General features: G+C 30.4%; 3 protein-coding genes across 15 annotated transcripts; 2 read left to right on the top strand and 1 right to left on the bottom strand.

The window, feature by feature from the left end:
• Positions 1-760: 760 nt before the first annotated feature.
• Positions 761-13,631, bottom strand: LOC130446044 (acylamino-acid-releasing enzyme-like). Of its 6 annotated transcripts, none has more exons than XM_056782042.1 (13): positions 10,894-10,981; positions 7,876-8,814; positions 4,464-4,689; positions 4,254-4,405; positions 4,048-4,199; positions 3,715-3,982; positions 2,692-2,837; positions 2,221-2,395; positions 1,919-2,164; positions 1,659-1,796; positions 1,304-1,604; positions 1,038-1,247; positions 761-940 (listed from the first exon to the last, which is right to left on the bottom strand). In XM_056782042.1, the coding sequence occupies exons 3-13, from the start codon at positions 4,676-4,678 to the stop codon at positions 832-834; spliced, it is 2,112 nt and encodes a 703-aa protein (XP_056638020.1). In that variant the 5' UTR covers positions 4,679-4,689; positions 7,876-8,814; positions 10,894-10,981; the 3' UTR covers positions 761-831. The 6 variants fall into 6 exon arrangements, with proteins under 6 accessions (XP_056638020.1, XP_056638019.1, XP_056638016.1 ...); XM_056782041.1 differs by lacking the exon at positions 7,876-8,814 and adding an exon at positions 7,124-7,338; XM_056782038.1 differs by having other exon boundaries at positions 7,876-8,698; positions 10,894-10,954.
• On the top strand, positions 4,792-22,298 carry LOC130446045 (leucine-rich repeat flightless-interacting protein 2). 8 transcript variants are annotated; one of them, XM_056782050.1, is made up of 9 exons: positions 4,792-5,121; positions 7,954-8,066; positions 13,779-14,018; positions 14,781-14,890; positions 15,769-16,052; positions 16,107-16,268; positions 16,327-16,511; positions 17,813-17,925; positions 20,274-20,391. In XM_056782050.1, the coding sequence occupies exons 2-8, from the start codon at positions 7,968-7,970 to the stop codon at positions 17,900-17,902; spliced, it is 1,170 nt and encodes a 389-aa protein (XP_056638028.1). In that variant the 5' UTR covers positions 4,792-5,121; positions 7,954-7,967; the 3' UTR covers positions 17,903-17,925; positions 20,274-20,391. The 8 variants fall into 8 exon arrangements, with proteins under 8 accessions (XP_056638028.1, XP_056638027.1, XP_056638022.1 ...); XM_056782049.1 differs by lacking the exon at positions 17,813-17,925 and having other exon boundaries at positions 4,826-5,121; positions 20,274-22,298; XM_056782045.1 differs by lacking the exons at positions 4,792-5,121; positions 7,954-8,066 and adding an exon at positions 12,921-13,293 and having other exon boundaries at positions 20,274-20,393.
• Positions 22,299-23,613: 1,315 nt separating this feature from the next.
• LOC130445615 (transmembrane protein 134) lies at positions 23,614-27,656 on the top strand. Its single transcript, XM_056781343.1, has 2 exons — positions 23,614-24,027; positions 24,109-27,656. Exons 1-2 carry the CDS (start codon positions 23,843-23,845, stop codon positions 24,455-24,457), a joined length of 534 nt encoding a protein of 177 aa, XP_056637321.1. The 5' UTR covers positions 23,614-23,842; the 3' UTR covers positions 24,458-27,656.
• Positions 27,657-27,837: the final 181 nt, after the last annotated feature.

Genomic DNA, 27,837 nt, shown 5'->3' with positions numbered 1-27,837 from the left:
TCACGTATGTTTGGCACTTCCGAATATGATTATCAGAATGCTTGGAGAATATTTAGAGTAAAAAGAAAAATAAATCGAGTAAAAATATTCTTCCTATATTTGTATTATTGTTTTTCATCCGCTAATATCGGAACTTTTATATATAAAATAGTTTTGATGGGCTTCCACACTTTCTGACAGTAGTTCAAATGTATCTTTCGAAACTTTCATTCTACAATTTGATTTACAACAAGAAAACCATGACTTACCACTTAAGGTGCGTTTCTATAACAAAGTCATCGCCTTCAGTGCCTTTAGTTGAACATTATAGCCTCAAATTTTTATATTTAACTAAAAGATTCGATGCTTGAAACTTTTATAGAACAAATATGAATATCCGAATGGTTGGAGGATATCTAGTCTATAAAAAAATTAATATCTTATAGAAAATTTCCATTAGTTCTTTATGATGTACAAAAGGCGCTTTATTTACATGATTGCACCATTTTCAGAAGAAAAATATATACAGTACGATGTTATATTTCATAAATTTTCCCTGCAAACATTTTTGGTTTCGTTTAAAAACATAATGGTAAAACTTTTCGACAGTAGTTCAAATGTACCTTATACTGAACTCACTATTTATAATCAATTCTCACGTTATACTGTATTTTGATTAAAGTTATTGTCTTTAGAGATTGAAGATGGACTCTGGAAGACAAAAATAATGAATTAAAATCATCAACGGTTCCAAGAATTTCAACTTAATAACAGTAACACATAGAATTCCAATTATTTATTAAAAATAAGTTTATAAATGCAATTTAGTCCTTACAAATTACGTGTGAATCGTTATTCTTCCAGTTCAAGATGGTCTTCAATCCAAATTAATGAATTGATGAGATTATCAAATTCATTAGGTAATTTTGCAAGTGGATGATTGTCATCGTACAAAAGCATTCTAGAAAAAGAAAAGAAATACTCAGTCAAATTCAATTTTACTTGAGTTAGGGTTTGTCTTTTGATTCAAATTCTAATTTTTTCAGTTGTATACTTACTTTGTAACAACTCCGTTAGATTTCAGTCTATAATAATGTTCAGTACCTTGATGAGGAGGTACTCGTAAATCCTTCGAACCTATTAAAAGTAAGGTAGGCGCTTTAACTTTATGAGCGTGATTGATAGGAGATACTTGGCGCATACGAGCTAGAGCATCGTTATCGATTTCGCCTTTTTGAGTATATTCTTTTCCAATTTCCACGTAACACCTACAATAGAACAAATATTTTTATAATTAAATTAAATTTTATGAAATTATTTTTACCAATCCGGTATATCTGAAATAATACTCATTGCAGCAATATCTATAACCGGGTTTCTGGCAACTACTACTTTGAATTTATCCGGATATTGTCCGCTGAGGTGAGCTACCAAGAAACCACCATGTGAACCACCAACCAACGCTAATTTGTTCGGATTTAACCAAGGATATTTAGATAAAGCTGCATCGGTTGCTTGAATGCAATCTTGTACATCACTGTCACCAATTTTACTCGGCAGAAATTCGACACTTTTTTGACCAGATCCCAAAGAGCCTCTATAATTGATCAATAGCATTGCAAAACCTACAAAAAATAAAAAATACAAAACCTTCTATGATACTTTTTACTTATACTTACCATGATTTAGATACATGACTTCTTCTAAAAATAGGTACGTTCCAAAAACGGAATGCGGTCCCCCATGAGGCCAAACAATTAATGGTACAGACTTGTCGTTACCACTTTTTGGACCAATATAAATGGCATTAAAATCACCTAAAAAGAAATTAATCAATTCTGATCTTAGTTGAAACTATTAAGGGAAGTACAGTCCTACCAAATTACATATTACAGTGATCTGGTGCAAAAGAAAAATATATTTAATTTGAAATACTCACATACATCCCCTTTCGGTGCCTTCAGATCTAAATATTCATACATGCACTTTTCTAAATTAGGAAGAATTTCAGTGCTAGTGAGTGGTTCCCAAATAATATTAGATTCTTGTTCTTGACCCAACTTTCCAATTAATAATTGATCTGGTTTTAAAAAATCTCTTTTAACAGCTAGTACAATATCTTCATAAACATCTAAGACTCTTAAACTTCCTCCTTCAATTTTCAATTGTGTTATTGAACCGGTACCTAGAAAATAAGGACTAATAGCAGTGAATCCTCATTCATTCGAAAACAGAGCTTACTTATATCAATGACATAAGAACAAGTCTTGTACTTTTGATCCGCATTTATAATTAAACGATTTCGAGTAGCCCACGGTCTAGAAATAAATCCAGTATTAAATAGACCGTAAAAAGATACCCCGTCTTCTATCTTCTTTTCATGATCCACAATATCCACCACTACATCGACAACAGCCTAAAAAATTACCCAAAAGCTCTATATTATTGGAGATAATATAAAAATTATTTAGATGAAAAAACGGTATGGCAAGGAGTCTCTTTGTTTGTAAAAATTAGGGAAAATGGTTGTCAATGCTTCAATATAGAATAAATTGAATCTTGCTTTTGTTTTAATTACAAAATAGTGATTTGTTATGAAAAAACACCCATGGCCGTCTTTCAAGGGGCCCTAGGCCTAACATAGAGGACTTTTTTTTAAAAAAAAAGGCCATGAAAACACCTTTTTAGGGGGTGAAAACAATAAATACTCACATTTTCATTTAAAGGAAGTTTTGTTTTAACTAATTGCATAGCACTAGCATGAGGCCCTCCTGATTTTCTTTGTAACCACAACACGTAGTCCCCATTTGGTGAAAAAATTGGTGATTTAACTGACTTTCCCTGAAGTGATACACTTCCTAAAATTATTCGAATGAAATATAACAAAGAAGCACATAAATCAGACTATATAATTAATATTTCTGTACCTATACCATGCAAAAATGCCTAGAACAGGCGAAAAGGAGCAGGAGAAAGGAGAAGGAAAAAAACCAGGCAAGACTCAGAATAATAAATAAAAATACAACAAAAGGGCTCCCCAATATCGAAGTAAGAAAGGGGGTACACAATAGATCCTTTGCATCCTCTGGATACAGAAATCTTTACCAGAAGGCGAAGTAGAAGAACCTTTAGATGCAGAGATGAAACATGAAATATGGCAAAAGAAAATAATAAAAATCGAGGAGAAAATGGTATCACTGCGGAGATATTAAAAATAGGGGGGCAAAAGCTACAGGGATGTGATCCACAAAGTTTTGGCCGGAATAATGAGAAACAAATTGAGACAAATTCATAACTACGAAGTCGATGAATATAAAGGAGGCTTTAGGATGGGACGAAGCACAGTGGAACAGAGTTGTAGCTTAAAAATAATACCAAATATTATCAAGTTCAAAATCTAGAGCTACATCTACTGTTCACAAATTATAAACAAACTTATGATACAGTAGAGAAAATAAAGTTGTATGAGGGTGTAGAATTTTTAGATGTCCCAAAAAAACTAATAAGAATGGGGTGAACCGACTCAGTATAGAACTGAAATCATAGTATTGTTAGGAAAGAAAAAACAGAGGAAAGAAACGGTATAGTAAAAATAGTAGAGAAAAAACAAAACTTTAAAATGGGTTTTCAAGGCCTGAAGTGCTGTAATACATCAATTAAGATTGATTTTTTAATTTAAATAGTCTTTTTTGCATAAATTTGAAAAATATTAATTGTGTTCCCAAAAATAATCACCATAATTTCCTTCAAAATCCAAATGAAATATAGTGCTTGGTCTATTAGCGCAATACACCATCCCTAACTTTCTTGGTTCTAATTGATAAGCCACCCCAACTATGTATGAGCCATTTGGAGCATATTTTGGTTGAGCAGCGAATATATTTTCAGGTACGCCTTCGAGAATATCAACTACATCGTTTTCAATGTCATATTGGGCTAATATCGATATTTTTTTACCAACTAGTTGCTCTCCCCAATCTTGAACATATACGTATTCTTGACCCTTGAAAATTACCACTATTTATTATGAGTTATCATGATTAGACATATTTAATTGGTTCAACTCACTATTGGTTTTGGTTCGCCACTACCATCACCAGATTCGTTTATAGTCGTAGGTGCTTTTCTTTTATAGAATGGATCTGATTTAGGCTTCTTTTTTTCGGCGACATACAAAATTTTCTTCTCATCCGGTGACCACTCGAAAGACGCGAAGTCTCCTAGAAAGTGAATAATTAAAATTATTACTGTTATTAGCCAGAAAAATAACTTACTGTCTGCATAAACGGGTCCGTGGATATCTAAGGCATTCAAATCTACGCTTCTTATCAGATTGTGTTGTTGCCATATTTCTAAAAACTGTTTATTATCACAATCTCTTAGAACAGCCCTGAGTTTTTCACTGTGTGAAAGTCTCGATAAAGTCCTAAAATAAATAATATAATGCTGCTTTGTTTCCTGATAAGAGAAAGTGTCGAACTCACTCCGTACTAACATCTAACGGCGTGCACTCGGCAATCTTTTTTAAGTTAGAAGTAAAAAAATCTTTAGTAAATTCGGTACTTTTTCCTTTTTCTAAATTCCTCTGAGTCCATTTTGTGTTAATTACACCATTTGATCTTATCGCTCCACTAACTACTGCGGGTATTTGAGATAGTGACTTATAAGATTTTACGAATTTATCTACTTTTAGAGACATTTTGATTTATACTAAAATGAGAATAAAGGAAAATTGAGGTTATGTTATTTATAAACTTATATTATAGGGATTTTGATTTTGACATTTGTTATTTTAACGTATAGATCTGCAGTATTGGCAGAACTGATTCGCAAACTAAAAAAATAATGTCGTCATGATGTTACACATGTTGAAGTTTTTGCATATTATTGTACAATTTTCGTTAGATATTTCGTGTAAAAATATTTTAATAAATTCAGTTTGAATAATAAAGTGTTGAATAAATGCGAATATTTGTTCGAGTGAAAATCAGTGGTCGTTAAAAACTGTGTTACACCCCTAAAGCTACGAAAGCTCCGTCAACGATTGATTTAGTCAAATAATAATAAGAATACCCTAATTTAGTGTTTTAAACGAAATGCAAAATAGACAAGAAGATATCAGATGAGCATTGTTAAAATTAAGTGAGTACAAAGTGGTTTTTAGTTGGCTAAAAGCCAAAGTAACATCACACCCACTTAGGTTTTACACACCTGCTAATATATTCGATTACCAATTTGTTTACCAATTTTAAACTCTGTTTATGTAAATAATTTTAAACTATGACCTCAGTCGGGTATACCAGCAATTACTTTTCAACTTCAAATGATTTTATTTCCCGATTATGCAGTAGGTACGGTTTTTTATAGAATAATTACTGACCTGTCTAGGAGATTATTTTAAAAGTAAATTATCAGTAAACATATAAAAAATGATAATGCTTTTGATTATTTAGGATATATTAACCTATAAAAGTGTTCATTTTTAATAGATCAAGGATTTTTTACATTGCATTAATATATTCATAAATTATTATATAATTAATACTTTAATATTCAAAACTGGATCAATTTACAATTATCTAGATTTACTTTAATATTTATTTCAGTATAGGATTCATTTCACTTAATGTAAATGGATAAATGATTGAAAATAGATATGAAAAACTCAACTTATAGTAAAATTAAAAGATTTTTAATTACCTTTAAAATATTGAACTATTTGTTCAATTTTTAGTGAATTTCATAAGAAGATAATGTGATTAAAATTAATTAAACAATATTTCATTGTTATTTTTCTATCACAGCTAATAATTTGAAATATTTTGAAGTATTTTAAACGTTAATATTTGCAAATTGGTTAAAAATATTTAAATTTTGTTAAACATAGTAAGGAAATGATGATTCAGTATCAAAAATATATTATTCAGAACAATATGATGCAATAAATATGTAAGATATAATGTCATTTTCATTATTAAATTAAATGAGAAAGAAAATGTTTGAAAATAAGTCTTCTTTGTTAATTGCAATGCATCGTTTTTAAAATATGGAGAAAATTATACGAAAACACTTTTTGAGTAGGTAGATTTAAATTATATGTTAAAAATCGAGTGGAAAATTGAATTTTCTCAAATTTTATCATTTCTTTTGATATGAGGGTTGAAACTTCCAATTTATTTCATGAGTTTCCCAATAAAACATATAGTTTTCTTATAATATTTTTTTTTTTTGAGAAACTGATATCTTTTTCGAACTCCTCGTATCGAAAAATCTGTTTCTACAGAAATTTAGCAGAATCTGAAACGGTTTTTTCCCATTTTTAGAGAAAATGGAGCCCCCTTTGAAATATGATTTTTTTTTTCATAACTTCAACTTCAAGTTATGTAACTCGCTGTGTATGATCACGAAAGTGCCATAGAATTTTTTTATGACAGTATCAACGTTCCTCTTTCGATTTTTTGGTATTACAACATTCTCATTTCACAACTGTAGATACTATGAATTTATACAGTGTTATTTTGCAAAAAAAAATTATCCCAACTTTCACCCTGTATATTTCTCACAAATGAGACACTGAAGAAATCCAATATGAAAATTCACGTAGATACACGTTTTCTCAATTGTTTCATGCCAAAAATAAATCAATACCTCAAAAGTTTTCGGAAATATTAAATTTTTTATACCAACATGTCATTCAATATATTTCAAAACATTCAAGTTTACGATCTAAATGAAAATAGACACAAGCTATTTTTACAACTACTTAATGAGCTTCTTTTTTTATTCCATCAATTGTCTCCACAATTAGCTACAAGTAAAATGTTTAGTTGCGGATTTGTTATTTTAAAAAATTGACAGTAGCTTCGTTCGCGGTAGATATCCTGAACCAGATTAACGCGCAGTTTGAAATCGTGCGCTCTCGGAGCTAATAAAACATGTTCACGTTTTAAAATTCTGTGTTCTTGGAGCACACATTCCTAATTCCGAACGTGTTCTGAGTACGTCCCATATATCCACGAACTTGGGTAAGGTTTTTTGATCTGACGCATGTGCATTCGTACTTTTTGTGATATTTACCACGAAATAACCTCTAATTTATACGGTAATTGTATTTTAAAAACGTGGTAGTTGACTTTATACTCACAAATATCAAGCATAAATCTTCGGCCAATCGATTATTTACATTTTATTCTCCTATTCAGTTTTGAATTCAATTTATAATTTTAGATGTTCATAAATCGTCAGGGATTTATATTCAGTACATAATCTGAACAAAGCATGCGCATTAGACACGTCTTGAATATATTTAAAATACGTTCGGAATTAAATTACTATCGTAACGTTGAAGATTCCACTACACTAAAATTAATTTTAGCATGAATGTTTTGTTAGTTCGTCAAAGAAAAACTACAAACAAATGTTTTTATGAAACTGACGTTAAACGTGGGTTTTTTAAGTTTTGGGTTATGGCCACATTGATGCGAATATGTCAAATCTGTCATTGTTATCATAAAACTTGATATTTTTAATGGTGAACGTACTCAAAACGTGTTGTCTTACGAGGGCTATTTGATTTGTTCACATTCATCTTGGTCAAAAAATGGATTTCAATCGTGATCATTTGTTACGATTCTGGTAGATTTTTGGCAATCTACGAGATGTGTTAATTAAAAGAACGCATACGAGACAAATAAAAACAAATATTAATATTCGAATACAGCTTTGTTGTTTTTCAAAATATATTCGGTTGATAGCACTTGTATGTCAACACTTTCTGAGTACGTTCAAAATGTCAAACTTTACGTTGGCAATATCAGTGTTGCCATACGTCAAAATTTAAATAGGAACTTTCGTATATATGTCAATTTATTTATTTTTTTGTTCGTTATTAGTTACCTTGATAAAAACTTCACTGTAAATGGAAATAATTCAAATTTTCATTATGTGTCGTTGCGTTTCTATGTTTGTTGTCAGGTGGTGTGATTTTTATGGTGCATTTGCAAGCTATGGATGGTGTAGGGGGGCGAAGGCGGCTTGCTACTAAATCGGCTGCAGAAGATCAAGCTCTCGATCAAATTGCAAAAGAGGTAAATGTTTATTTGAAATTATTATTATACCGATTTGTTGTGGCTTAAAATATAAAAAAAACTGTCAGTTTAATGTTGAATTTTGTATTAAAAAAAGTTTTCTATTCTTTACTGGACGTTGATCTGATAATACGTGGCGACGTCTGCGTCGACACGGTATCGTCGGCGTCTAGTCGGAGTTCCCATTTTCTAAAAATAGAAAAGGAAAAAAAAATAAATCGAGGCATCCTTAGTTTATTCTTGTTTCTCGACCAGGACGTTGAAATAATTATCCGAGACTGTAGTTGTTCATGATATTAATCGATTCAATTATTTTTTTGAATAATCTATTCTAGACGCGGGGATTTTATATTTTTACATACATAACCTCACAAAATTCGTGATATTTCACTTCAAGTTAGATCTGACATCTTTTATGTGAATATGCATTGTTTTGTTTGTACTGAACACACTGTTTACACCGCCACTACACCAACACTCACGATTACACTGACTGAGGCGCGTTTCGTTCACCAAGTTGTCGTCTTCAGAGACTGAAAGCGAGGGAGACCGAATAAAGGATCGGGGAGCATGTTTTTTTCTTGAAAAATCCAAAAAATCATGTTACTTTCCACATCAAATGCATAGTTTTCCTAAAAATGGGATTTTCATGAATTTTCCACAATTTTTCGCCAATAATTTTTTTTCCGAGCAACTTTTTCGAATACCTGGTATCAAAACACTCTTTTGTACATGAAATTAGCAGAATCTGAAACAATTTTTTTCCGTTTTTAGAGAAAATGGGGCCCCCTTTGAAATATGAAATTTTTTTTCGTAACTCCAACTTTTAAGTTATGTAACTCGCTTTGTATGATCACGAAAGTGCCGTAGAATTTTTTTATGATAGTATCGACGTTTCTCTTTCGATTTTTTGGTATTACAACGTTGCCAGTTCACAACTGTAGACACTATGAATTTATACAGTGTTATTTTGCAAAAAAAAAATTAAACCAACTTTCACCCTGTATATTTCTCACAAATGAGAAACTGAGGAAATCCAATATGAAAATTCACTTAGATACACGTTTTCTCAATTGTTTCATGCCAAAAATAAATCGCTATCTCGAATGGTTTCGGAAATATAAAAGTTTTTATACAAGCATGTCAATTTTTTTATTAAATTTTTGGATTTTTTGATATAATAGTTAAAATGAACCTTCTTAGCGAAAGTATGCGAAAAACCATGAAATATTGAGTATTTTTTCCGAAAAATCATATTACTTTCTATATAAAAAGTATAACTTTCCAGAAAATCCTATTTCTATTAATTTTCCGATTAAAATAATTTTTTTCCGAATAACTGATATCTTTTTCGAACTCCTCGTATCAAAAAATCATTTTGTACAGAAATTCAACAAAATCTGAAACAATTTTTTCTCTATTTTTACAACAAATGGGCCCCCTTTTGAAATATGAAATTTTGTTTCATAACCTCAAACTTTTAAGTTATATATCTTTCTTTGTATGGTCACGAAAGTGCCGTAGAATTTTTTTATGATAGTATCGACGTTTCTCTTTCGACTTTTTGGCATTACAACGTTGCCATTTCACAACTGTAGAAACTATGAATTTATATAGTGTTATTTGTCGGAAAAACATTTACTTCAACTTTAACCCTGTATATTTCTTAAAAATATCGATCTTAAGGATTATAATATAGAAAGTCATTTAGATGGACCTTTTTTCAATTGATTCATGTCAAAAATAAATCGATATATGGAATGGTTTCGAAAATATAAAAGTTTTTATACAAGCATGTCAAATTTTTTTGAAATTTATTTATAGTTTTCCGGAAAATCTAATTTTCAGTAATTAATTAAAAATGATCTTTATAGATTCAATCATTGTCTCACTTGTAATAAAATTAAATTTATCGATCGTCACATTAATTCAAAATTTAGCTAAATTATATTTCAATCAATACAATTTGAATGTACATTAAAAACAATAAACTTGGCAACGCTGTAACCTTGTCTGCGAATAAATTACGTGAATGTAAGCATTCAAATAAAAATATCGGTAAAAAATCTCGATTAGTAATTAGTGAGAAACGATTTGAAAATATATATTTTCGGAATAAATGTATAAAATAACGAAATTTATAAATCTAAATATCCATTCAATTATTTATTATTAAATTTGTATTTAAAGGTTAGTACTACTGTCGTAAATGATATACAAAATGGAGTTTGTTTGTTGCCAGATTTAACTCGATTACATAAATATGCTAAAGTCGATAAAGGTTAAATTCCAATAAAACGTATCAATCTGTGATTCTCAAACAGTTATTTCATTCTATTAAAACAATCATGGAATCATAAATTTCTGAGTAATCAGATATATATACATGATACGGAAGTAAATCCGTTGTGGCACTTCTTCAAAAATAGAAAGTTTCAGGAGGGTAGGGGATATACGGGAAGCGTCGTTACTTTCCATACGGATGTAAAACGAAAGCTTTTTACTTTTTTCTTGCGCGTTGAAGAAATTTCGAATGAATCATTCCACCAAAACGAAATTAAGATATACACTGCCGGTCAAAAGTTTTTCGTAAATTTTCGTAGTCTAGGGACTAATTTTTATGTAGTGATGAGGTTTTTGGGTCTGAGAGTGTTTGTGCGCAGGTCGGATGTTAATCTCGACTATAAAACAAGATGGAGGCTCCGTGATAGTTTAGGGATGTCTTGAAGGATGGGCGTATATAAAGTTGGTAAAAACTTTTGAACGGGAGTGTTTTTTACATAGTTTAAACTAGTTAGAAATGAGTTTTTAAATATAAAATACTTACTGCGCTTAGAGATACACACACACTTTGAATTTATACGTTTATATCACTGAATGTAGATTTGGAATCGTATTAAAATGTATACATATTCAAGATAATGTTATTTAATTAATATATTTGTAAAAAACTTTAGTTAAATATCATTTTTATCTCAAAGATAATGACATAATCACATAACAGTTGTTATACGAGGTACCTTAAATATATTATTAATTAATATTATGAAAATATTTTGATAGACTTGAAGAAACGTCAAAATTTATTTTTCTTTTTAGAATTATCAAAAAAAAAACTAATTTTAAAACAGAAGAGACCTAAAATCAAGAACATTTAGATGCAATAATATAATGATATGTCATTTTTGACATGTATATATTAAAAAAAAGTCTGTCTCAATGATAGATAAATACCGGACATCCGGTATTTATCTAGTATCCATATCGAACGTTATATTTTTGGGCAACGAACCCGTCTCCACTCTACGTAGTGTATTAGGGTTAGTCTAAAGGTATTTATGTCGGTATGAAAAGTTTTCTTTGGCCAGATTCATATACTACGACGGTCTTTACATGCCTTGCGATCTTCGAAGACGGATGCTGTGTGTACGTGCGCGCGCGTTCAGTGCCGAAAAACCGTGTTAACCTCGTTTGACCTACTGTGATTTCAAAACTAACTTTTTCTTACAATTATTAGTCTCAAATGAAAAAATTTCGATTTTAGTATTCGTTATAGTTGATATAATCGATTATTATATAGTTTGTTGTTGATTTTTTTCAAATTTAACCTAACTTTTAATATCAAATTATATAGTATTCATAGTACAAGTCTATTATTCCGAAATGATAATTAATCTTAACAATTCCTCGTGATAAAATCAAATATTTACCGAAAAAAAAAAATCTTTTTTAATTTATCTTCCGTTGTGTTACGAATTGTTTGCTAACAAAAAACGACATGGTTGCTGTGCAAAAAGTACCGGACGAAAATAAATTTAAACTTTTGACTAAAATCGTATCAACGCCGTCAATCAGCGACTGTTTATACGAAAAACCCAAACCTCACTTGTTGTTGGTGACTACGGTGTCGTTGTCTAAGAAAAATGTAAGTAAAAAAATATTCCGATTGAATAAATATACAAATAAGCGTAGTTGTGAAATGTTTCAATCAATATCAGCTGACAATTTCTACGGTAAATGGTAAATACCCGCTTATCCTTTGGAATTTCTAAAATAAACAAAAACTTATTGCACGCATTCGTCATCCTTGCTGCACGTACCGGATGTATATCTATCCTTTGTCAGCTTACATTATACAATAAGAAGTTTTTATTGTAGTTTCAGATATAACCTCAAAGCATGACATAAATCTCACTTTCATTTATTTTTTTTATCGCAATTATCTTGTTTACACGAGTTTTCGAGTCTTATTTTTAAGTTTTGTTACTTATAATTTCCCCTATAACTTTATTAGTATCACATTATTTTATTTATTATTTTATAAATCGTTCAGTTGACGTAATCTATAAAAAACAAACAATTCAATATGGCCGATTCATATCAACGCCGTTTAGTTTAGATCAGTTTCGAATAATTCAGTTTTTAATACAATATATTGTTCTACACAAAAAATTAAGAGGTTTGAGGTAAGTTATCTAATAATAATTGTTATAGAACAATATAGAAATAATTCCAATATTATTTTATATATAATTATAATAAGCGGAAAACTTCCAAGTTTAGTATAACCTCAAAACATTCATTTTCATTCTATTGATATTTAAGATTCTTTTTTGTATTATAAATTTCCACGTTTACAACTAAAAACGGTTCTGTTTATGTAATCTCCAATATGTAAAACACATTTTAGTATACAAACAAAAAAATATAAATGCAATACTTAAATGGAAGTATCGGCGACATCTGTCTGGTAAACAAAAAAAGCAACAAAATCATCGTATTTTTTTGTGTTAGATTAGCTTTATCGTTCGAATTTAAAACACATTTTCTCCTATTTTATAAAAATACAAATAACGTTATCAGTACCTTTATAAATATCGCTTACGACAGTATTATTGACGATCAGCAATATGTTTCTAACGAATAAGTGAATTATGTAGTGTCGGTTCTACTTTCCAAGGTGTGGTGATAACAAAAATATTTCACCGAATGTATTTGTTGGTAATATCGAAAAAAACAAAAATTGTTTGTACTTTTTGCGGTCGTGTTAAAAATAACGATGAGTGAAGGAATGTCGGAAGACGTGGTAAAAAATGGCGCGTTATCGATCAGAGGTGTTACAACAACAGAAACTTCGGATTATACGGGGGACGTTAGTGATTTTAGTGATTCCGTTGTAAATGACGATAATGTGATAGATTCTTTTATGCAAAGTACTAGCGAAGAAGTATGAATCATTTTTATTGGCGTCTCTATATGAAAGAATATTTTAGATAAAATTTTTTATCTGAACTCATTATCAATTATCTTTTTCTTGATAAAAATAGTATATATATATATATATACATATTAATATAAAAATGTGTCATGTATTTATAAATCAATTGATAATACAATATAATTAGAAAAAAATAAAAAGGAACTTACGGGGGCAATAGATACATACATCATCTAAACTATTTACTTTTTTATATTTGATATTAAATAACTTTTGAATCACGTTTAAACCGAACACAGTTTGTCAGTATGTATTCGTCAAACATAACCTCATAATTTCACAACCATTGTTCAATATCAATCACGAATCTTCTTTTTTATACGTTTTGTGACATTTGGACCTCTTTATTACATAACCTAGCAATTTATCGATCATAGATAGATGCATTTTGGAAAATTTTATCGATATGTCAGTTAGTATTATTGATTTTCCAGGCAGAGGCACGGTTATGGGCGAAAAGACAAGCCAGAGCGGAAGCGAGAGAGATACGCATGCGCGAATTGGAAAGGCAACAAAAAGAACAAGAAGAAAACGCCGACAGACAATTCGATATGTTAGCTTCCGAACCGACTTCCTTGGTGAGGACTCCAAGGAGTGCCGGTACTCGGTATCTGTCAAGTCGAAGGAGCTCCGAAGATTCGTTGGAAGACGGCGGAAGCTTAAGAGATTTAAGGGTGAGTCGAAAAATAAACTCAATTCTAGTTGAAATTCTGTGAAAGTTTTATTTCTATGGTTTGCAAATCGGTTCGATTATAATCGATCGATGACAAGATGGCGTGTCACTATAATCGATGATATAGAATCGATTATTTCACTCGTAATCAAAATAAATTATTAAAAATGTATAGTTTGGGATAAATATTGACCGAAAAGGCACAAAAAATAATTTGGGAACTGATCTGTTGGGTTCGATTAAAATAATTTGTAAATCGAGAAGAAAAAATTGAGGTTATGTATAATGAACACAAAAGTTAAATAAGATGCACTTGAATGTGTTTTGAAGCATTTTTCACAGTGTGATCGAAGATTTAATGGAAAATTTGATAATTAAAATCGTATTTAACTGGGTAATTTTGTATATTTAATTTACAATTTATAAATCTATCAGATCAAATAACATTTTAATGACTTTTCTCTATGTGGCGGAATTTTTATTTAAATAATTACAAATTTTATATATGAAAATCAAATCGAAAAGCCCATAAGTCTTATAAATAAATATTTATTACAAAAAAATAACTAACCGCTTTAAAAATGAAGTAATTTTCAATTTGAACGATCCGATCCATGTTTAATTAGATCGGTTAAATTTTTGGTATTGATCCAAATACCACCCTATATATTATGTCATGATTTGATTCGATTTTAATCAACCAGTCGATATAAAAAATTGTATTATGCAGAACAACGTAATTTTGCAACAATTTAATTTTCAGCACGAATTGAAAGAGGTCGAAGAAAAATTCCGGAAAGCCATGATAGCAAATGCGCAGCTAGACAACGACAAAACTGCGCAGACGTATCAATTAGAACTGTTAAAAGATAGGTAAGCAAAAATATTTAAATAAAAACAAATTTTTTTCATTATTTTAATTTTGTATCTTCGAAAATAGGAGTTAATTATTGTGCGCCCTGTATAAAATATGAACTCGCATCTTAATCAGAACAATTGGCAGTCAATAATTGTTGACTTGGTGATATGTTCCACTTAAAACTACCATATCCTTGGAAAACTTAATCGAGTTCCTTGTTTTGGATGTTTTAACGTTATTGGGTGGAGTTTGGAGCTTCTCCACGTGTTTCAACCTCGAACTGAGCCCTTACAGATGACGTGGTGTGCAGTTTCTTCTTCCTCCACTCACCACTGGCATTCCATGTTAACCTATAGCATGGAAATGCCGTTTTCGATGACCAAATCTGGTTAAAAGAATTCTAAGATATGTCATATCTACACTAAGACTGGTTCTGGTTCCACTGATCCCTTTTTAGGGAGCTATCGGGTACCCAAACGATCTGGACGTTCCAACCATCACTCACCTGTTCTTGTAGGGCTTCTGAGTACTCCAGAACACACCGTTATGCCTTTTATGGCAGCTCTGTTGTCTGAGCAGTTCGATATTACTCCTCAGAAGTATGAACCGGCTGAACAATTCATCTTGGGAGTCATCTGTGTACCAGATGAGCTGGATGTTGCAATCACAAGTTCATGTAGGGCTGTTTTGACCTTCTGGACGCCAAATATTTTTAATTTATGTGAAAAGTACATTTTTTTTTTTAGATAAGCTGACCTGATATCTCATTTCTTTCATCCCTGATTATTTTTCCTGCTGTCCCTGTTCTCTCCATTATTTAATCCTTGATTCTACCTTCTGCCCTTGTTATATTCATCGGCCATTGATAAGTGTCCATTTTTCTTGTTTGTAGATTGGAAGAATTGGAGGAAGATCATTCGCAATTAAAAAGGGAACACAGAGATAAATGTCGTGAATATCAAACGTTAAAAAGTTTATGCACTAAATTGAAAGATGATTTAGTACTGACGAGGTACGAACTTGAGGAACGGGATCGACTGATAACCGATAAGGGATTAGTGATAGTAGGAGAAGAACTCCCACCGGACGAAGATGGTACCCAGCATCCCCCGAAGAAAGCATTAGTCAGCGTCGAAAATGCCCATCTATTAGAAACGGCCGGTGATGGAAGTTTGGGTAAATTATTATTGAATATTTAATTTCTCACACTGTATATACATATTTTTATAGATGTTCGATTATCGAGATTCCTGAAGGAGAAAACTGAACTTCAGGATCAAATTAGCCATTTAAAACTAGAATTAGAAGAAGAGAAAAATAAGAGAAGGAAACCGAGTTCGAGTGGAATTTTGAACGGACCCTCTTCGGATTATGACTTCGATGATATACAAAGTAAGTTTCAATAAGTAAATGTGCGAAATGGATTTTATTTAATTTTTTTATTCGATAGGAGAAGCCAGTAAACAATTATCCGATTGGAAATTTAGGGCTCAGAAAGCGGAACAGGATGTGGCGACGTTGCAAGCTACTGTAGCCCGATTAGAAAGTCAAGTAATTAGGTATAAAACAGCTGCTGAAATTTCGGAACAATCCGAAGAGGCTCTTAAAGCTGAAAAAAGGAAACTTCAACGAGAGGTAATTGGAACTTTTCATTTTAATGAAATACCCCGTATATTTCTATTATTTTATTTTAGTTCTAATTTAATTTTAGCCTGGTATATTATTAATGCTTGTTTTTATTTTTATTTTTTTAATTTGCAGGATTCATTAACAGATTTATCGACTGATGTTTCGGAAAGCGTTTGAGATATTTTTTTTTTTTTTGGTAAATACTAACAAGCTTTTAGAAGGTTTTACTTCGTGTGTTTGTGGAATTATTTATTTGAATTTGGAGAACCGTTTATGTCAATTTTTAATTTTTTAGTAACTTCACCATTTCTCGATGAAGATCTCAAAATATTCTTGTACGGAATACCAAATCAACAATCCTTTATCCCACTGAATATACATTTGTACCAATCTATTAGTAAAAATAATGGTTTTAAAAATATTTTGATTATCTACCATTTGAAATGTGTCAAATTTAGAGGTGGACATGTCAATGAGTTGCCCTACGATTTAAGATCCAAAAGGGCCCCAATATACTGCGAATTTTAAAGCATTTTTGATCCGGAATGAATAAAAGAATGTTAATATGCCAATCCAACAAAATATCATAATAATTAGGGTACGAACAATATATATCCACCATGACTGATATTAGAAGCTCACAAATATGTTTTTCCCTGAAGTCCTGGATCCCCCGGCAGTCCAATGTCGTCAAAATTTATAAAAACGAACGTTTTGAGGTTATGTTCTACCAAGAGGCGTTCGTTTGTTTATTTTTGCTTATATATGAACCATAAGGACACTTGGAAAACGTTTTCGTTTCGATTCTACAAATCTGAGTATCTTGAAGAACTTTTTAGGACATATTCTTGCTTTTTTTAATAGAAATCTCAAATTTCCTTTATACTTAATACGAACCCTTCGTTCCACTGAGTCCTTCTAATCTATATAGAACTCAATCTATCAGTTGAAAACAATTTCTACATTGAAAACCATCACTACGATTTGGTACTTCCCCCCATGAATATCGTACAACTGTCAAATGACGTCAAAGTTTTGATAAAACAAACTTATTTGAGGTTATGTTCCTAACAACTGGAATAATGACGTTCTAATAGATTTTTTGTCCCAATTTTCTAACTCAAACTGGTAAAAAAAAATTAATATCGATTTTGTTTGATTGCAATTCTAATTCAAATATACAGTGTGATCTAAAATTGATATACCGGGTATATAAATATATCTGAATTCCATCAAGTATACGATGTTTGAAATTTTTTATTCTATTGTCTTTGATCTCATTTTGAATGTGATGTTGTGTACGTCAGGTGCAGAAAGCTAATCAACAGCTGATGTTGACCGAAGCCTCTAATGCTGCGCTCAGACAAGCTCATAAGAGGTTAACACGTCACCGTTAAGAGGAAGAACGTTTAGATGTTATGTAATTAAAGTGTTATAGTGTTAGTTAGATCATTTTAAACTAACTAAACTAACGTGATAAACATAACCTTAATAATGGAGGCAATGTGTCGCTTTGAGTTATCGGATTCGAAATAATACAGCGTTGTCCAAAAAATTTGGAAGTAACAATGTGAATTTGAAAAAAATACAACGGTGCTATTTTACTATTATAAAAAATGAGTTTTCGCCGGAAAATCGTCAGATCTATTCAATTACTGCGCTTATAGAACAACCCCTAATTGTGAATTTACAACCAAAATGTTTCCGAAGCTTCCAACAAAAGGAAATTTTGATTTCCAGCATTACTATTGATACATTGATATTGATATAAATGTTTTAGTATACAGAACACCCCAAAATTGAAAATTAATCACCGTAATACACCTGAATCTTTGAACAAAAGACTATTCATCTAAAATTTTGAATTTCACTACTTCTATTGATAAATTTTTAGAAGAAACTCTTCAGATCCATTAGATTTGAGTCGTTTGGGGATCACTTTAACCTATTGGCTTATAAGGCTCCCCCAAATTGTAACTTCATCACCTCAATGCATCCGAAACATTGTTCAGAAGACTATTCATCTGAAATTTTGGTTTAAAATAAAACACTCTTCTTGATAAATTTCTAATAGAAAATCATCAGATCCATTAGATTCAAGTTGTTGGAGGAGACATTTAACGTTTCAGTTTATACTAAAAAACCCAAACCATGTCTTTGATTAAAATTTTGTTTCCTTTTTTTGTTTTACCTTTTCTGGAGTCCAGAGATAGTTCCAGTTTCCATCAAAAGTTTTTCTTCCACTTTCTCCTATCTTGATATCTCTTAAATTTCAGTTTTTTTGGCCCCCCGGTTCCTCTATTTGGTGTATTAATTACTTGATTGTTTTTTTTTTCTTTTTTTGTCATTTCTTGTATTATTGATTCTTATTTTGTTACTTTTCAAATATATTAACATCATTTTTTATCTTAGTTTGCTTCTTATTCTGTCACAATTATCTGCTACACATACCGTAGTTCAGTTTTTCCCTGTATACAGGATTTTTGTTTTAAAAAATATTGATGCTTTCAAACTTTTGGATAACGATGGATAACAATCAATTAATTATCTAATATTTATACTTAAAAAAAACCGTTTTCACTTTTTGAGTTGTCTATTTCGAATTATATGTCCATAATTTTTCATTTCGTGGGTTGATGTGCCTTATTCACATTTCGCTTAGAATAATCGTGCTTGAAAGTGAAGTTTTTCAAATATTTTGAAAAAAAAAATATTTCAGTACACATTTTAGAAAATATTCGTTACTATATACTCTGTTTCCATTACATTCCATAGAAATAGGAAGTTATATATCTACTTTATATATAGATATAGAGGTTTATATTTATGGATATAGAAAAAGCTTTCAATAAAGTTGAAATTTACAAAAATTTCCCAACTAAAAAGAATACTCTTGTAAATATGGATTCCACTACAGTCTTAAGACTTACTGTGTCTCCTATTAGAGCTATTTCAAACATTTACAGCTCACTTTTATCTTCCAGAATTCTAATGAACCCTTTGAGTACTTATTGATGAATCAAGAGTATCGAAAGAAGGTTCTGGAGGAACTTGAAGTTGAAGAAGTGCTTGGTTTCCTATTTCCTTTATAAAATCATTTTTTTGTCTTGTCTTGTCTTGACTAGAAACCAATGCTAAACCTTCGAGTACTTATTGAGGAGGTACAAGTATCGAAGAAAGGTTCTGGAGCTACTGGGAGCTGAGGATGTGCTCCTTCTCTTTTGGTTTCCTCTTTTCGAAACTCTCCTTTATAAAATCATTTTTTTTTATACCAGAAAAAGGGGCCTATTCATTCTGTCTTGACTAGAAACCAATGCTAAACCTTCGAGTACTTATTGAGGAGGTACAAGTATCGAAGAAAGGTTCTGGAGCTACTGGGAGCTGAGGATGTGCTCCTTCTCTTTTGGTTTCCTCTTTTCGAAACTCTCCTTTATAAAATCATTTTTTTTTATACCAGAAAAAGGGGCCTATTCATTCTGTCTTGACTAGAAACCAATGCTAAACCTTCGAGTACTTATTGAGGAGGTACAAGTATCGAAGAAAGGTTCTGGAGCTACTGGGAGCTGAGGATGTGCTCCTTCTCTTTTGGTTTCCTCTTTTCGAAACTTTTCCTTATAAAACCAGAGAAAATGGGTCAATTCATTCTTTTTTAACTAGGAACCCTTTGGTACTCCTTTGTCAGGAAACGGAATATATAGAGTGAAACATTTCTACTGAAGTATTTTTTCGATAGTTGACATAGTTTAATTATTTTTTTTTTGTTTTTAGGCAAGAGATGCTCTTAGTCGAGCCGAAGAATTGGAAACTTCAAATACCCATTTATTAAAGAGATTAGATAAATTAAAAAATGCAAAATCGGCCTTACTCAAAGAACTATAGTTGACCCTACTTATTTAGGTATTATAATTTAATTTTATAGAAAAATACCCGTCGCAGTTTTGCTTTTTTTAGTTTTACAAAAATCGAAACGTAATTTAATCGGAATACAGTTTCCGTGTGTAAAAATAAGTTTCGGATAATTTATTAGAAATTGTGTCAATATTGTCTGTATTTAATTGTTAATTTAATTAATATTACCTAGCACTAGGTGTTGAAAAATCTTAATTTTCCAAAAAAATAGAATTTTTTCATAATTCGAACCATAATCAAGTTGCAATGGAATGGGCTCTCATATATCAAGGTTAATAAACATTATTTTAACATTACTAAAATCAAAATGTCTTTAAATTATATTTTAAACCGTCACTCTTGTTTCCTTAATATTTTTTGTAAATATTTTTAATTTTACGTGACCTCAGGATTTAAATTGTCCATTTAAAAATTTTATTACATATTTTTTGTTACCGCTGCTTCTTTTTTTGTACTTTTAATAATAGTACAATTGAACTACTGGTATGTATTTCTGTAATAGCCGTTTCATAGTTATAACTTCTAAAAAAAAATTAGAGAAAGCTGCATTTAATACAAAAAATGATTTTATGATCAAAATGCCTTTTCAAAAGATATGTTAAATCATCATTTTTGTTTTTATTACTCCCTGCTTCTTTTTTTGTGTACTGATTGTGCTTTTGTTGATGGAACAATTGAACTACTGGAACAATCTATAGTTGAAATCGTTGAAAAATTTAAAGAAAACTGTTTCTAGTACAACTAATTTTCTTATTTCAACACAAATATAACTAAAAATGATTTTTTATCATCAAAATATCTTTTTAAATGATATGTTAAATCATTACTTTTATTTTTATTACCCCCTGCTTCTTTTTTGTGCTTTTGTTAATGGTACAATTGAACTACTAGAACATATTTCTATAATTTCCAATCCATAGTTAAAACCGTTGACAAATTTGAGGAAAACTGCTTCTAGTACAACTAATTTTCTTATTTCAACACAACTAAAGCTAAAAATGATTTTTTCATTATCAAAATATATTTTAAAATGATATTTTACATCATAATTCTTGTTTTTGTTACCCACTGCTTCTTTTTTTGTGTATCGATTGTGCTTTTGCTAATGGTACAAGTGAACTACTGGAACATATTTCTATAATTTCCAATCCATAGTGAACCGTTGAAAACTTTGAGGAAACTACTAATGAGATGAACAAAACCCTTATTTGAACATCCTCATCACCTTAACGACCCTAAGATAACTTTGATAAAAGAGTTTCATGATATGCTAAAGTTTCATTTATTGTATTGGATATTCAAATAGAAGTTTCCCTACATCATAAGACAAATTTTATTCACCGATAATAATAATTACTCATTCTTAGTGTTAAACAGCTTTCACACTCAATCAGGATAATTTATATCCTTAATTTATGCCCAAAAGTATTACGCAAACTAAATTTTATAAAATCGTATTTTTTTTATATATATTGTGCTTCATATAGAGATACCAAAAAAAATTAGTGAATAATATGCTTTTTTTTATAAATGGCTCAATAAAAAAATTAAAACAAGCTCAATGTGATTGACCAAAATCTAGACTCAACGTTCAATATTTTAAATACGTAACTTTCATCCCTTTGATACTAGTCTAGAAATTGATCGGTTAACTAGCAGTTTAGTGAAATTTTTTTTAAAAATATCCAAAATAATGCCGTTTAGTCGAAAATCAAAAAAGGTTGTACTATTTTTTTTATTTCTAATATTCTAACAGTAAACGCAAGTAACGCTTCAAAGAATTTTATGTACATATGAAATATGTGATTTTTGTGTATACATCTATAATCGTTTTGGTAAAAGGTAATTTAAAAAAATATATAAACTAATTTATACGATTTCTTTGTGTTTTTGTTATTACCTTTCATTCGCAATTATCCTAAATTACATATAAAGGTTTCTACGACCACGTACAAAAACCATTGCACACAAATTCGTATTTTTTCAACATTAAATTTCCCCATTTGTATAAATTGTAAAAAACTAACTTTGATTCAGGAGAAACCTACAATCAAGCGATAAGAAACATCAATATAACCTCACTTATACCTATCAGTAGGTTTTTAAAGTCGTTAATAAATTTGGAGGCCATTCCAACTGACACATGACGTCATTACACGGTGTGGTCGCAAAAAACAAACTGCCAGTTTAACACTATGCTAACCATTACATAAAAGCACAGAGTTAATATTGAAGATAAAGAGAGCAAGGTATAGTATCTCGTTCAAACGGGCCCCAACAATTCATAGAAGAGAGAAAGAACATCGGTGTACCACTATTTATGCTTAAAAGAGCGTTAATTAACAGTGGCCGAAAGGTTAAAGGGTGTCAGACATGTTGACTTCTCGAAAGAGAAGAATGAAGATGAAATCATGACATTTTCGATGTGAGGGAAATAAGTTCCAGCTTATTTTATGAAAATTAAAGACAGGTGGCGCGATTTATTGTGGGATAAATAATATACACAACTCGATTGAAAGTAATTTTATACGCTCGCGAGTCTTTCCATTTTAAATTTGAATATATTGGTGGTTTATTTATATAACGTAAAAATTACAAAAGCTAATGATCTGTCTGCCTTCAAGTTCTTTGATCCTAGCACAGAAACCGTTATTCATCGGAATTAGACCAATTGAGATAATTTTACAAGAAACGGATTGAAATTTTAGTGTAATGTTGGCTTAACCATCAGAAGTTATAACTGTCAATGTCAATCAACACAATAATTGAGGCCATCTAACGAATTGTCAAAATCAGCTGTTGTTCATTTAAAAAATGGCCGCTGTTGTTCTGTTCATTTTTTTTGACTTCATTCATTGAGAAATAGCTTCTTAAAGAGCTGCTACTTGAAGAAATACGAAATTTCTTGACGGAAACGTGGCTTTGTTGTTTTTTTTAACTCTGCAGTTTATGTTTATTGTAGATAAACGCTAACTATAGTCTGAAAAGTAAGTATATTGGACACTTGTGAAATACGAGCAAGATTCTGACACATTTCAGCTGCCACTAGATTATCACTTTGCAAACTGAAAAGGTACTCACCTTTGTTTAATAAACCGCACGGTTTATAAGATAATACAAGACAAAATAGATATTTTACCCCACGACCGCCATTTTACTGTTTAGTGTATTTATGGCTTAACCATCCGAAGTTATAACTGTCATTATTGTCATATGTCAATCAAAACGTTGATATTGACAACACAATAATTTATTATTTTATAAATTATATTCTGTTGGAAAAATTCTTCAAAAGTAGTTGTTTATCCTTCCGGAAGCCTTCGAATCGATTATTTCCGTCCTACATTTAAAAAATGTATATTTTTAAAAGAATGGTGTAAATTGTATAAATGTTATATTCATCAACAATATTCTAACCTGCCTTGAAAATGTCATACCAATTTTCCTTGGCGAACGGAAAACAAAAACGATTTTCTATCGACGATGCGTTTGAAGAAGAAACAGATGAAGCTATTAAAGTATACGGAACCACTGGACCTAGATCACCTATTTCGAATTCTAGAATTATGGCCGGCGAAGGCGATCATGTAACGGTTAACATGGAAAACGGCAGGTAATTGTCGTTTACTTCACATATTAGATTTAACCGCGTTAAATGTTTGTTTAATCATTTTGTTTGCTCTTGTTCATATAGAACTTACAAAATGGCAAACGACACGTCTAGAGATAGTGATTCATTGATACAAGACTACTACGATTATCACAGCGAAGAGAACTTCGGCAGATCATGTTTGAAGCACCCAAAAGTAAAAGAAAATTGGAGGATGGTATTAGCAGCTGCGACTTTGTTAATAATAGGTATAGGATTGCTCGTAACAGGTACCGTCACACTAACAGAACCCAATTCAGGTTTGCAAGCTTCGGTGTTTTTACTAGCAGGATTTATTTGCTTTTTACCAGGGGCATATCATATTGTTTATATATATTTAGCTGCTAAAGGGAAACGAGGATATCACTTTCATAATTTACCTTTGTTTACGTAAGCAATAATACACCCTTTCATAATTTTAAGGGGGTAAAACATCCGTTTGTTATTGCTAGGTTAGATCTTAGCACCTATTACAAAATAATGAAATTTTTTTGTAAGATTGAATGTTACCAGAATGAAGTATCGCAAAAGAAAATTATTTGTCACCAAATTGATATTTTGAGACTTTTTTGTTATTTGATGTGTATACATTTTACACAATAAAATATTTGTATAAAATGAGTGAAATGGGGTCTGAGATAATATTTTTACCCACCTTTGACTTGGAGTAATTAAAAAAATGAAAAAAGTTCCGTGGTTTGAATTTCATTTTAATATGTGGTAGATAATTAGATTCTTTACAAAATAAAAAAATATTTATGATATTAAGATTAGGTTCTTATTTTTCTTATTTAACTTTCAATGTGATTTTTCCTGCAATGAAATTGATATATGAACAATTATGTTTGAATTTATAATAAAAAACTTCAAATTAATGATAAAATGATCAATCGAGTTTCTAATGATAATTTCATATATTTTGGTATCGATATAGGTTTTAGACAATATTCACTTGACAATGACAATCCAAAAATTATATTACAAACATGCTGTACATACATTTTACTTCATCTGATATGATCTAGCAATTCACACAAAATGCTTAGTACCTTTCTTCTTCTCAACTATTCCTTCAGTTTGTTTCTACTTCTCTTCATTCCTTTGCTACTTCTCTTCATTCATTCATCTTTTTCCTGGGTTTACATATCTCCATTACTTGATTGAAAATTTTCTTTTTAGACCTCAGACAAGGAACTTAAAGGTTGATTTTCATTTTTCGAAATGATCATTTCATCTAGATAAAAGTATGTTTAAAAGTGCAACAATTACATCAAAATTTTTACAAATTTATTAGTTTCAGTGTTCAGAGAATAATGTACTTAGAATGGAAACTGTATCTTTGGGGGTATCTGTGGTTATTTAAAAATGGTTGTAAATATGAAAAATCAAGTATATTATCCAAAAAATTGTAACTTGGCTTTATACATCCAAATTGCTTAATTTTTTCCAAACACTTTCATAATTTATACACAAAATTCTTTGAATATTTGCTTAGATAGTGTGATTTTGTACGTCTGCAATTTTATTATACAGTATGGAAACCTCTTGTTGGAAACAACTATTTTTATTAATATTATCAAAGATTCTAATAGGCTACTTCAAATTAAACATTGTGTAGCTTACAGTTAACTGTACAGTACCTTAGGAGCGCTGATTAAGAAGGATCCAGGGAATCTGATTGGGTCACCTATCTACAAAGATAGAAAGCAGTGGCAACCTGTAGATCAAATAAAAAAAATGATGGATACAAGCTTATCATTTGAAGTAGTTTACAATAACTGCCAATTATGGGTCGATAAAGACCTTCCGTAAGCTTGAAAAGCATCTCATCCAGTATACAGGTGATTCGAAGCTAGTGCAAGGAGCTGCATTGGGCATTTTTGGGCCAAACTAATGCCATTAAGAAAAGCACTCGCTGTTTTCAGTCAGATTTGCTAATAATTAAGCTCTGAAGGCTATTAAGTGTGCCAAAAAGGGGCAACAACTCCATATTTTGAACCAGAGCTCTGCTTTGGTCCCATAAAATGTCACGTGGCAAACTCCTGCTTATTATTTAATAATTCTTCAACATTTTTCACATTTTCATCTACAAATATATGCCTTTTGAGGGTATTGAGTGTCTTATACAATGGGGATTCTCCACCGGTTAATATCGGTTTACTTTCCTATTCAATGTGATTGTTGATAGTCCAGTTTATTCAATCTTTAGCAGAATTATAATTTTCTAAAAAAGTTACAAACAATTTTATTTCTGGGTTTCGCACTGTATATATAAGAAACGATTTTTTAATTAGAATTAGGGGATAAATTACTCGAATAGTTAGGGGTTTTTAAAATTTTTAGTAGTGCATGTATTTTCAGATAGTTATGAAAATATTGTTATAAAAGTATCGATTTAAAGATTATTTGTGATCAATAATAATTACAGAAGCTTATTGGGGATTAAATTTCAGTTTCGATACTCAAAAGTTTGTTCGGTATTAAATATTGCCATTGTTTAACAATATTTTCAGTAATTTTGGTATGAAAAATTATTTAATGAAACTATTGTAGTAATTGGGGGGTGAAACTGAAACTTCTTGATTATTTTTTTGCAAAAAATATTCCAATGGAGTTTTCGAATCACCAAATTTATTATTGTTCTGGTGCGAATGGATTTTTGTTTTTTATTTTTTTTTTAAGTTTTGCACGTTTTTATGATTGTTTTTTTTACAAATTATTGAAAATAGTTTAAAGCAGATATATATGTGCCATTTATTTATTAGAATATGTTCCAACACATAAAAGTGGAACTTAAAAAAATTGATTATTTTAAAATTTTTCCAAAATATTCTGTTTTTTGTGGCTAATTTCATTTAGTATTCCAATAATCCAAGATCTAAGAAAGTTTATCTACTTAAATTTCGATTTTCTTATAACTTCACGAATTATAACCTAAAAAATATATTAATTTTCATTCACACACTTTTGCAGCATATAAAGGGTAAAATGACACGATCTTGATGGCCAATTGACAGAATTAAAACTCGAAATTATTTTTTTAATTAATTTCATCCTGTTCGAACAAATTTGATAGCTTTGTTCGTAGGTTAAATTCCGAATTAGTTATGACGTGTATATTATAAAATGGCAATTTCATCACAAACTTCAACTGTCATTAAAAAAACAGTGTTGCCAATTCAAACACGTTAATTTCCCCAACTTTCCAATTTATCTATGTCTAAATAGTAATTGTTCATTCTGAATTTTTTTTTGAAACACATTTGAAAGTGGATTTTGAAATTTTTACGTGGTGCAATAAATGGAACTCTCCTAATTTATTAATCGATATAGAATTATACGGACCGACTGCTTAAAAATAATATACATATAGTGTCGACTGGATTTGTTGTGAAATTTTATTTATTTTTTATATAAGTTATGCAATAAAAGGTTGATTTTTGGAAAGCTTTAAATTTTTTTAGGTAAGCTAAAATATAAATATGTACTTTTATATTGTATATTCAAAAAATAAATACAATTTAGATTCTGTGTGCTGTTTTATTTCGTTAGTCCAACCAAATGATGAATCTAAATAAATTAGTGTTTAGTTAAGTGCTAGCGGATAGTGAATAATTTAGTATGGAGTCCTACCGACACAATAAATCTCACTAGCACTTAACTAATTTATTTAAATTCATTGATCTACTTTTAAAGCGCTTTTTCCAATCAATACCACCCTCCGCTGATTATATACCTACATCTCGTCGAAATTTACATTGAGCCGTAACGGCG

This window comes from Diorhabda sublineata, chromosome 6 (assembly GCF_026230105.1).
Source record: "Diorhabda sublineata isolate icDioSubl1.1 chromosome 6, icDioSubl1.1, whole genome shotgun sequence".
Taxonomy (NCBI): domain Eukaryota; kingdom Metazoa; phylum Arthropoda; class Insecta; order Coleoptera; family Chrysomelidae; genus Diorhabda; species Diorhabda sublineata.
Note: the sequence above shows the minus strand (reverse complement) of the source record. Positions and strands in the feature narration are given on the sequence as shown.